Source organism: Orbicella franksi, chromosome 7 (genome assembly GCF_964199315.1).
Source record: "Orbicella franksi chromosome 7, jaOrbFran1.1, whole genome shotgun sequence".
Classification (NCBI taxonomy): domain Eukaryota; kingdom Metazoa; phylum Cnidaria; class Anthozoa; order Scleractinia; family Merulinidae; genus Orbicella; species Orbicella franksi.
In genome coordinates this window covers 6,292,693-6,304,608 of record NC_138151.1, presented here as the reverse complement: position 1 = coordinate 6,304,608, position 11,916 = coordinate 6,292,693, and the positions used below count along the sequence as shown (strand labels likewise).

The 11,916-nt window shown below is 37.2% G+C and overlaps 1 protein-coding gene across 3 annotated transcripts; it reads left to right on the top strand.

Moving 5' to 3' along the window:
• The first annotated feature begins 1,684 nt into the window (after nt 1-1,684).
• Nucleotides 1,685-11,230, top strand: LOC145491812 (putative ATP-dependent RNA helicase ddx6). Of its 3 annotated transcripts, none has more exons than XM_081471082.1 (10): nt 1,685-1,816; nt 1,902-1,956; nt 2,055-2,121; nt 3,140-3,374; nt 3,962-4,105; nt 4,996-5,090; nt 5,894-6,178; nt 6,624-6,683; nt 7,008-7,188; nt 7,880-11,230. In XM_081471082.1, the coding sequence occupies exons 2-10, from the start codon at nt 1,904-1,906 to the stop codon at nt 8,149-8,151; spliced, it is 1,392 nt and encodes a 463-aa protein (XP_081327208.1). In that variant the 5' UTR covers nt 1,685-1,816; nt 1,902-1,903; the 3' UTR covers nt 8,152-11,230. The 3 variants fall into 3 exon arrangements, with proteins under 3 accessions (XP_081327208.1, XP_081327207.1, XP_081327209.1); XM_081471083.1 differs by having other exon boundaries at nt 1,687-1,956; nt 5,894-6,016; nt 6,110-6,178; XM_081471081.1 differs by having other exon boundaries at nt 1,686-1,956.
• The last annotated feature ends 686 nt before the right edge of the window (nt 11,231-11,916 follow it).

The window sequence follows — 11,916 nt, the reverse complement described above, 5'->3', positions numbered from 1 at the left end:
TGGCCGGGTTTTACCTATAATCAAGAGATTATAATTTCTCGCTAGAATATAACACGAATAAGATTCGTACAATTGAAAAGAAAAGAACAAAATGGCAAATGCAGAAAAAACGTGCTGAAAAATTAAAATGAAAGAGATCAAATAACATGATGAATTTGCTGATTTGAAACACATAGCTTCCTTAATTTTTAGACCCCATCCACACTACACCAGAGGAATTTGAAAACGGAGGTTTCATTCTGAAAACGCATAAAATGTTTTCCGTCCACACTACACCGGAGGAATTTGAAAACCGAAGTTTCTATCTGAAAACGCATCAAATGTTTTCCGTCCACACTACACTGGAGGAATTTGAAAACGGAGGTTTCACTCTGAAAACCCATCAAATGTTTTCTGTCCACACTACACCGGAGGAATATGAAAACGGAGGTTTCACTCTGAAAACGCATCAAATGTTTTCTGTCCACACTACGCCAGAGGAATTTGAAAACGGAGGTTTCACTCTGAAAACGCATCAAATGTTTTCTGTCCACACTACACCGGAGGAATTTAAAAATGCAACAATCACCGGTCATTTTTCATTTGTGTTTGAAAAACACTCGGGCAGGCAAATCACATGATTGTTGTGAGGTCATCGTTTTAAAAAAGCTCCGTTTTTATAATGTTTTCTGTCCAAATGAAAACGAAAAGCAGGCGTTTTCAAATTCCTCCGGTTTGAAGAGCGTTTTCGAAAAGCTCCGTTTTCGTGAGGGATTAGCGTGGACGGTAGGCCTAACCGTAGAAATAAAGATGCGTTTCCAAATTCCTGCGGCGTGGTGTGAACGAGGCCTTACTTGAAACTTTGTGGCGGCAGAGTCCAAAATGGTGAAAGACTCTGCAGAACAAGAGTTACGAAATTCCTCTGAAGCCCAGTATAGATGAATAGTTGATTCTTGAGGGATTACACTTCGCTCAGGAGGCGGTAAACTATAGCGATGTGCTTGGGTTCATTTGTCTTACTGGCTGGGTGGAATAAACTGCAAATTTCCTGACGAACAGAAATAATCGAGACACGAGACAGTTCAAGAAACCTTACAAACAGCCACAATGAACTGGTGTTACAGGGACGGCGAAGCTGAGGGGCGCCGCCCCAATTTCAAGCCAAAAAGTTCATAAAATAACAATTTTACAAATATCTCCAGACTTCCTACAAGTTAGGCCCTCGCGCGCTCCGTTGTAAGACCCTCCCCCCCCCACCCCCCCAATTCAAAATACCCTCCACCATCCCTGTGTTAATGGTGAAAAATACGGTAATTACAGGAACCCCGTTATTCCCGGGTTACCAACAGGTCACAAAAGATGACTGATTGAGCATTTGTTGGAGCCAGAATAAATTAAAGTGGCCCCTGAGTGGCCGTAGTAACGAAGTGGCTGTACAAAACATTGAACGGGGTGGACGAACTAGGACGGGTCTTCTTGACAATAATGTTGGAGAAGAAATCGTCAGCGATGGCTCCGTAGTGTTTGACTTGTTTCGGTTTCTGGCCTGTAATCGCTTTCAGATGGACTACTTGAAGTGTGTCTTTCTCACAAAAACAGCTAGCCAACAAGAGAATTCGAAGGGACGAGACCCAGGGTTGCGTCCCGTGGGGTGTGGACTGTTTGCCACACCTACCTACTTAACCAGGGGACTGGTACGAGGCAGCACGTATGTATGCAATAATTTTGAAAGCGAAAGGAGCCGAAGAATTGCGGTTGTGCGATTTTGTGAAAATAATCTTCATCCATCTCACTCGTGGTTTCAAGTTTTCCAATATCACATACACAAAGTTATAAGGTATAGATTCGTTAACACTCAGAGCCGGCTCTTTTTGCAAATACTGGCTGAAAAAAGTCATAATTTTAACTTGTCGTATCGTCAGCAATGGCAGCAACGAAAACGGAAGCAGTACCATCCGCTTTGCGAAATGCGAGCAAGTAAGTTGACAAAATAGCTAACGACCAATCGTTAAACTAGTTCAATAGCCTCCGCCAAGGTGTATTTAATTCCTTTTGTATTTAAATTGTTTTGTCAGGGAAAGTCCTGATTCATGGAAGGCTAAACTGAAGGCTCCTGCGAAGGACAAACGCATAAGAACTACCGTACGTACTTGCTTACACTTAAAGCTTGCCTTGTTGTCGTTTGTTTGTTTCTACTGGGTTGCACTTCTGGAAGACTTCATTTTAACCCCTTAAAATCAAGTAGACCACACGTTGTATTTTTCGTCTTTCGTCTTCTTACATTTGGAAGAAGGAAGTCATTGTGAGCAAATAGCAATTATGGCTGTGTATGTGGTCATAGCCACTAAACAATAAAGTATGGTACTTTGTGAACTTGGGAAGGCGAAGAAGCGCTCCAATTGGCACCCATCGACACGGAAGTTCTTTTTCGTCTGCTGGATGACCCCTATTCACTCGCAATTCGCTAATGTTTGTGAATTCGCCAACCTGTAATTTGACATGTCACGAAATACCAGCTTGTTTTCGTCTGTTCGAGGGAATTTTTTCTCCATGTTACCTATTTCTGGTTTATTATAGTGTAGATGCATTCGAAAAGGCCATATTGTTTCTCTTTCTTCCCTTGTCTATATTTTATTAGCGGAAAACGAAAACGTTGTCGATATTAGAAAACAACCTTGTTTTGTTGGCTCCCTCGCTTGCATTTAAAAATGTCTGTTCGTGTAACGTTTTATTTCATCGTGGGTGAGGCAAAGCTTTCAAAGCAGGTTAGGGAAAGTCAGTCAACATCTGCAATAAATAAATATTAGCATTTTCTTTTGCTAGTGAGTGTTACAAGCTTTCACTTGATGTAGGTTTGATGACACTTCAGCTTCAGTGATTAAATCCAGTTTCTGTAGCACAAAATTGTGTCTCCCCATTTACCAGTTGGCATTACAGAGGGAGGCACTGAGAGCTTTAACCCACTCTCCTCATTCTAGAATTACATTGTAACCTTCTCACCACCAGGCCACTATGACAGGGGTATCTGCAATGTAATCCAAGAGTTCAACATCTTTTACACTTTAGCCACTCCTGAAAGTTCTGTCTTGTTTGGGGTTTTCTGTTTGGTTGAAAAAAGGTTCAGGGTCATTTTTAACCTCCAGTGTTCTTTCTCAAACAGGACGTCACAGCTACAAAAGGAAATGAATTTGAAGACTACCTTCTCAAAAGGGAATTACTCATGGGAATTTTTGAAAAAGGTTACGAAAAGCCCTCACCCATACAAGAAGAGAGCATTCCTATGGCTCTAGCAGGAAAACACATATTAGCCAGAGCAAAGAATGGTACTGGCAAAACTGCTGCCTATCTGATTCCCCTTTTGGAAAAGTGTGACAGAGAAAAACCACATATTCAAGGTAGGCAGATAATACGTTGAAGCATAGCAAGTGGTGTCCAGGGCTGAGACTGACTTTTATCATACATGCCAAATGGCTAGTGCCAAAACAATGTAGCCAGATTTTCAATTAGTTGGTGTTTGGTACAGTATTTCATGTATTGCATGCCATACTACAGCTTCCAAGACCTGGGATTGAAACTATAAAACTGTTGATATTGTTAGGGGTTCAAAAGGTATTCAAAACTAGAAATTCTGTGTTTTTTTCCCTGGTTTTTGAGACTAAAGTCAAAGCTTTCTTGCAGAGTATTCTAAAGGTGCTTCCTAGTTTTCAGTATTTTGCAAAATATTTAGGATTTAATTTTAAATTCAATTTCCTATTTGCCACTTCTGGATACAGTATTGGATAATAATGTGCAATGTACATTTATCTTTTGAAAGCAGTGCAAGATTGCTGCCTCTAAGATAGTACCAAATGCCTTTCTACTGCATTTCATAGTTGTATTGCAGCTTTTGAGATACAGTGTAGCTACAACTTTTCTTTTCATCTAGTTATAAGTATAATAATTATTGTTCAATTTAGTCTTGAATTCTCTTGTCTTTTTTCAGGCCTTGTGCTGGTGCCTACACGTGAACTGGCTCTTCAAACGTCACAAATATGTAAAGAACTTGGTAAACACCTTGAAGTACAAGTTATGGTTACTACAGGAGGAACAAGTCTCAAAGATGACATTATGAGACTTTATAGTGATGGTAATCAAAAATTACATACCGGTAATATATGTGCATTCAAAGGGCAAATGATCTTGTATCTCCTTATGAGTGTGGGTTTTCAATAAGGGCTGGCAGCTGATCAAACTCACTGGCTACTTGATATGATTTTGCCACCTGCTGTAGATGATTGAGAACTTACCTCGAACTTATTGAAAAGAATGAGAAACATTTAGTCACAGAACCTGAGCCTCTGAAAGGCCAAGATTTATTCATGAAACAAAAGAAACTGTGAAAGTGAGTTATTTTAGTAGTGATTTGTGTTTCATTGCTCTCTGTAAATAGAAAGAGAATGATGGTTCTGTTAAAGTAAACTAATTCTTGTTCAAGAATGCATGAAGTGCATTTAAGAGGTCCAAATTTATGAATTTTCTGGGGAAGCAGGCCCTTAGAAAGTCGCGCCTTTGGTGCAAAGGGTCCTTTCTTTGCCTACTCCTAAACTCTTGCCACCTACTCTGACTCTTTTTCAAAAACCCTGTGAGCAAAATGTGTGTACACACAATGACAGCCAGAAAGGTAAATATGAGACATGAACTTGGGAAGGTTCAGAACTGAACAACCAGCAACCCCAAGATTTCTCAAATTCATGTAGGGGTCAATTGAGATGATACAACTGTGTATTTAACATGCTTCTGAAAAGTGTTCGGTTACAACCTACAACTTAGGAGCAAAGTTTTAGATTTGATTTACACAAAGCAATTTGTCTTGCACACTTGTTTTAAGCTTGTCCCATTGAGCAAAATCACTCCTGTGTCATCACCTAGTTTGAGATGAATAATTAAATCGTTTGTTGTTCATACAGAAAGGTGCCAGCTGACTGAGGGTATAAATAGCATGGATATTAAGCTTTCTAAATTGTAATTTCTCCACAGTTCACATAATTATTGCCACCCCTGGTCGTATACTAGATTTAATGAGAAAAGGAGTGGCTAAAATGGACCATTGTCAAATGCTTGTCATGGATGAGGTTAGTGCTCATACTGTTCTATATATGAAAATTAGACAAAAGAAGACAATTTGCAGTACAGTTGAGTTGTAGATGTGAACTACCCTGAAAAATGGACACTTATTATCGAAAACTGTTGATAGATACAGAATGGAGAACAACTAAATATGGAAAAATATGTGCAGTGCTTCATAGGAGGAATTAGTTTCACCTAATGCAATTTAAGCTATAAATTCATTACCTTAACATCTTTTAATTTATTTTGTTGTTGTTTTTTTGTTCAATTCTATTGTATGTATTTACACTTCTGTACAAATTATATTAGGTCCTAAAGTGCCAGACCATTGTGCATGCTGTGTGCCACACCATTTTCACTAAAAATAGGTGTCTAGTAAAAACTTCAAATGCCATAAGCTTTTTCACTTAAACTTTAGACATGTACACATTTTGTCAAAGTTCTTAAAAGTGTCTCTTCAATACAGTTAATTTTGCCGAGGTTGATGTAATTTGATATCCATATCACATCACAGTAATGGGAAATTACATGTAGCACTCTCTCGAAAAACCCTCTACGAATCTCGTGTGTCAATAAAAGTCGTTTCCGTTGTGCTGACATACTTTGTATGTCGTATAGGCACCTGACCGAGGGGCCAAAATCATAAGAAACTGAGCACATCATATATAAGCATTCAAGAGGTTAACTTGCCAAAATCTATGTTTTATAATTTAATTTGCTTATTTAATTTGTTGTCAACTGTTTATTGAAAACAAATACATGTAGGATGTTCATGATGTGTTACTGAAGTTGTCTTTTCTGTTTCTAGGCTGATAAGCTGTTATCCATGGACTTCAAGGGAATGTTAGAAGACATAATAAGTTTCCTCCCTCCTAGCAGACAAATTCTTCTTTATTCTGCTACATTTCCCATATCAGTAAAGGAATTCAAGGTCAGCCACAGCATTAGTTTGTTTGGGAGTGTTGATGTAATATATCACCTTGAGAGAATGTTTCATTGTAGTATTTGTGGTTCAATTTTGCAGGACAAACATTTGGAAAAAGCGTATGAAATTAACCTCATGGAGGAGCTGACCTTGAAGGGAATCACTCAGGTAAGCAGTATCAATAGCAGTCTTTTTTTAGCCATTCCCCAAACCAAATGAGCAGTAAACATGTATCTCTCCTTCTGTCCTTTGGCCAGTTGAAAACTGTGCTTCTCCTTTGCATTCTATAATGGAAATAAATGCAGAATTACACAGGAGAGTGCACACAGTACAGAAATCCCTTTGTGTGGATTAGTAAGTAAGTAAGTAAGTAAGTAAGTAAGTAGGTAACCTTTATTTAAACACAATAAGTAATTAAGCTTGTGGGGTCGTGTGTAAATAAACAAGAAAGAATAATTACAAAATAAGAATTGAAAAATTTACAATGTAAGATCTAATCTAGTTTAAATAAAAATTTGCAGCTAATAATAATTTACCTAGTTATTGACATTATGTGACTAATAAACATATACAGATTGACAGATTAATATGTCTCATGTAATTTACTTTTCAGTATTATGTATTCCTTGAGGAGAGACAGAAAGTGCACTGTCTGAATACATTATTCTCCAAGGTATAGTTATAATCCATGTAGCGGTAAATGTAGATTCAGAAAGGTAGCTAGTTGAAGTGTTCTGATACTATTCTTCTAAGCAGAGCATGACCTGTAAGATTTTTAAAGAGGCACCACTTTACTCTTTTTCCCAAGTGTGGTTAAAAAAAATTTGTCATTGGTTGTGGCAGCCTGAATGATCACAGTGTGGAGTGCAAGTATAAAATACAGATGTAAAGTTCTCCCATTTTCTTTGTTCAACCCCCCTGGTTATGTGCTAAAGGCAACCACATGTTCAAATAAGCTGTAAAAATCTTTAATGATGTTTTTTTTATTTATTTGCAGCTTCAAGTGACTCAGTCAATAATATTTTGCAACTCAGTCCAACGTGTTGAATTGTTGGCCAAAAAGATTACAGAGCTGGGTTATTCCTGTTTCTTCATTCATGCAAGGATGGACCAGAGTCACCGAAACAGGGTGTTTCATGATTTCAGGCGAGGAGAGACAAGGACTCTGGTCTCTTCAGGTAATACTGCTTATTCCCTGTAAATAACAACAGTTTAATAGAGAGTAACTGTATGTGGTTACCACTGTTTGAACTTGAGGACATCCGTTCCCACTGTTTCTGCACATTCTTACTGTACACATAATTCATGTCAGAAGTCACGCCACATTAAACATGCACACTAAGGAAGAAATATAAGCAAATACAGGGCTTGGTACCTGTTGCATCAAATTCACTTGAAGTTTACTGTGTTAAATGGGTGGTGACCTCCTCATTTCTTTTCATAGACCATTTCCTTTACTCACTGATTTTCTCCATTTTGACAAAAAAATATCTGTATGTGATACAAATATTTTGCATTTTCTGCTCTTGTATGTATTCTATTTCAAGGCTTATTGTACCTCAAGGAATGACATCACTTGCAAAAGTTTTCTTAACAGACTTAGTTTTGTTGAATTGGGTATGTTAACCTTATCTAAATCTCACTAAAATTGTAGCTTCTTTTACTGCTGATAGTTGTAAGCTAAGATCGTCTTGAAATAACGAAAGCTTCTACAATCCATGGTGAATTTACCACGTCTATTCATTGACAAGGAATTTGCTTTTTAACGTGTGCGGTTACTAAATAATTTTGAGTTTCAAGTGTAGGTGCATGTTATTTTCGTTATCTATAGCTACAGCTCATTCTGGTCACTGATTTTTCCTTTTTTAGATTTATTCACTCGTGGAATTGACATTCAGTCAGTCAATGTTGTGATCAACTTTGACTTTCCCAAAAATTCTGAGACGTATTTACATCGCATTGGTCGTTCAGGTCGCTTTGGACATCTTGGTCTCGCTATAAATCTTCTCACTCGTGATGACAGGTTTGAGTTGTACAAGATTGAACAGGAGCTGGGTACAGAGATTAAACCTTTCCCAGTGGTTGTAGACAAAAAACTCTATGTGGCAGAGTTTCAGCAACAACCAGACGACGATGACTAAGTAGACAAATTCTGGTAGGAAAACTCTAAACATGTTTACACTAACAAGACGAGAACTGGCCAGAGAAATTTACAATAATTAATTGGAAGCAAGAGATAGTCTAAGATTGATTAAAGATACATTTTAGTGTTACATAAAATTAATTATTGTAAGTTTTAAAGCCCAAGCAATCAAGATTGTGCCAAGTAGTAGAGGAAATGGTTTTTTTTACAAGCGGTTTGGGACAAAGTTTCTATAAAAGCTCAAACAAGGATTCCTTTTATTGTTGAAGTAATTGTAGTTGTTACAAGGGATATTCCTGCTGCTGAGCACCAAACCTTGTTTCAGATAACTTGTTTTTGTATGGAGTATTTTCCTCATATTCTTTATAAAAACTTGAAACTATTTGGCATAAATTAAAAAAATTTAATGGCTTCATAGTTAGGCCAAAGCATGTGTCATAAAAAGGTTTTTTAGTATGCACAGTTGCCTGCACTATATTTTGAGCATCATTGTAATAGGGATTTGAAACACTTGGTATGTTGCTATGAACACTTGTCAAAAAAACAGCACTTGTTAGCCAGACTGCAAATATCAAGTGAGTATAAAGGAAATCATTTCATTTGTTGTTAAGAACTTGCTTCCTTTCAGTGGTATTTGATGACTGTGCTAGGTGTTTTCAGGCCTGTATGCTAGACAAGTTTTATTCAGTGAAGAAGCCATAAACGTGACATGGTTCTCATTGTAAATGATTGAGGAACTTACCAGTTGAAAAAAAGGCATTTTAAAGATCATTGTGTATTTGCAGCGTCTATTTTCGCCTTGGCCACAATGACATTAGCTAGCCATGCATACATTTCTTGTAATACCTTGTTAGTTTTAGTTTTCCTACCAGAGTTAGAACAAGCAAGAAGCTCAGATGGAGCAAGTTGTTCTGTAAGTTCATTTACCAAAGATATTAGTATTTATGTCTTTCTGATATTCAGAGAGACAAATAGTATGTGTACTCATGTGGCGTACTTTGTAAAGTGCTTGCAGTGTATAGGTCAAGCTCATTCACTGTCATCTTATATCGGCTTGTCAACTTCCTTGGATGAGTGTGAGACACTGCAAATCACATTAAGACTGTGATGTTAAAAGTAAACACTCCATAGATTATAAAAGTCAAGATTTTTTAGAATCATCCTCAGCAATATGCAGTTGTTATTTCAATGAGTTGCTCATTTGACAGTAGGAATTGAACAACCACAGGAGGATGAAAAGAATTCTGTGATTTCTCTTCAAAGTGACATTTCCATGGTAGTGCTAAAAAGCATGAACATCCAGTGATAATCAGTTGATTTGTGTGTAATGTGTAACCACAGCTCCCATGCCAAAATTTATGAGGAAATTTATTGTTGACAATACGATCCAAAATTACCACTAGTTCAAGGAATTATATTGCAGAAAAGTCTTGCTTGAATGCTTGTTGTTTTTGTTTTCTGAGTCTCCAGTTTGTACATTGTTTATTGTTGTTGAAGAGGATGACAGTGAGTGGCTAGTCATGTTGTTGTGTAATCTGTAAATCAAAATCTTGTCTAATGTAAAGGAGCTCCAAGCGTGTGGGATGACTGGATGGCAGAGAACAGGTTGTTGTGAAAGTGTCTGTAATGTTGTTCTTCTGGTAATGTGCTGTGGCTTCTCAGGTAAGAAGCCTGGTTTTTAAGCCAGAGTTAAGACAATCAAGTGTCTTAAATGCAAAGTAGTAATAATTGCATTGATTCTGGAGTGCATGGATGCAGTGAGTATAGTGAAGATTTTGTTGAAAGTACCAGTTACCTGACACAATTTGTTGTCTGCAAGAATTACATTTAATTGTAGGCCAAGTCAGTGCATGTAAAAGTATGTTTTAGGCTTGGTTACAAATATACTCCGGAATGTTTGAAGAAAGAAAGCACTATTGGTACATTAGGGGTTGTTTTGCACATCTGATGTCACTCTAAGCTTATTTTTACAAGCACTCATTTTTTAATGGTGGCAATCTTTTGCAATACAGCACTACATTATTGAGCAGTAAGGCTTTGCACGAGCAAAATGACTAAGACCTTGGTTTTTGCCCTCCATATCTGCTTTTTAGGCCTGATTATTTCCCTTAAGTATTTTTAGGCCCATATATAAGGAAGGCAAGGCCATAGTACATAGGATACAAAATGAGTAGACAACAGGGCTGTGGGGTATGTTAAATTAGAGCCAGATTTACAGGTCATCAGAGTACATAAGTGATCTCTCAACTGATTCTCCAAAATAGCTCTACAAGAATCATTTGGAGACCTGTGTGGAGAATTTAAATTGACATCAGGACTTGAAAGTTCAAGGAGAGTTTACTGTTAGTAGTGTGAAGTTGTTAGGAGCTTCTTACCACATTATCCTTCATGTATTGCTAGTGATTATTTATTTGTTATAAACCTGTACATATGTATATAATACAAATTATAATTGAGTTGCAGGATTTATTTTCGAAACGATAGAGGTCGGTGATGACAAGTAAGGTACTTGTTAGGGAGAGTTACACTGTAAAAACAGTGGTGAGAAAAGTTGGATCAAACCACAAAAAACAGAACTTGTAACAATTTTAAGTTGTGTAAAGTGGGGTTTAGTAAACCTGGAAATAGTGGTAGGCTTGAATTTCTTCAGGGGAGTTGTCAAAGATGACCTCTCATAAAGTGTGTGTTAACTGGGTTCAAAGTTTATATTCTACAAGCAATCCATGTTCAGTACCATTTTTTTTGTTGTGTTGTCTCTTTTTTTCTTCCCTACAAGTTTGTAAGTTTTGTTTTTTGTGGTTTGTATTTTCTATAAAAAATTACTTCTTTGAGAACAAAGGATTTCTTTTCAGCCTGTCGCTTTTGTGATTTCGTTACCCTGAAAATTAGAGCAGATTTCAAACTGCCGTCTTGGTCACAATAATCACTCTGAAGTGAGTGGTCAATCTTACAGCAGAAAAATTGTCATGAGACTGTGTGATTGATGCATAGTGTGGGTGCGACACTGACCGGAAATAAGTATGTGTGAAACAATGTGAAACATAGGAATATTCTCAAAACATTTTTTTTTTTTTTTTTTTTGCAAAAGGCTTGTCAAGTGTTCTATTTTAAGGACCTTTGGTCCAGACCCATCTAAATTTGCAGAGTTAAATTTTGTTATTATACACTTAAGACTGTAATCTCTTGTATTCAGTGTAGGTAGTTGAAGGCTGAAATTAAAATCCTTAAAGACTGTTCTCAATGTTTTTGTGTGGAGTTGACACCATCTGTCACTGAGTTGTTCAAAAGTAAACTGATGGCATTGGCTGTCGGTTGTTCCCTCAGACAGACCTGTTCTCCACACAAAACAACATCTATAAAATAAAGTTATGAAGAAAGCCACAAAGAGCAAACTTTATTTTTATATTGACAACTTGGCTGTATGTAAAATGAGATTTTACACAGTCAAGGACAAAGCGTAGTAGATAAGAACAAGGAAACAGGTCTATTGTATAGCTTTTACTTTGAACTGAAATTTGGTGTAAACAGTAGCCTCATAGGGATTGTGAGCATGCAGGCTGGAGTGTTAATCTCTTCCCATTCAATTACGCTTAAAGAAGAGAAGCCAATGGAAGTTGATAGGTCAATGAAGTTTAGTTTGGAGTTTGATAAAGACTGTAGCTCGCAATTCATCAAGCTCAATGCTTTTGATTGCATTTCTTGAAAAAGAAAGCAGTGTAATTTTACGGTCAGTTGGGGTGGAAGCAACTGGTATAAGGACTGG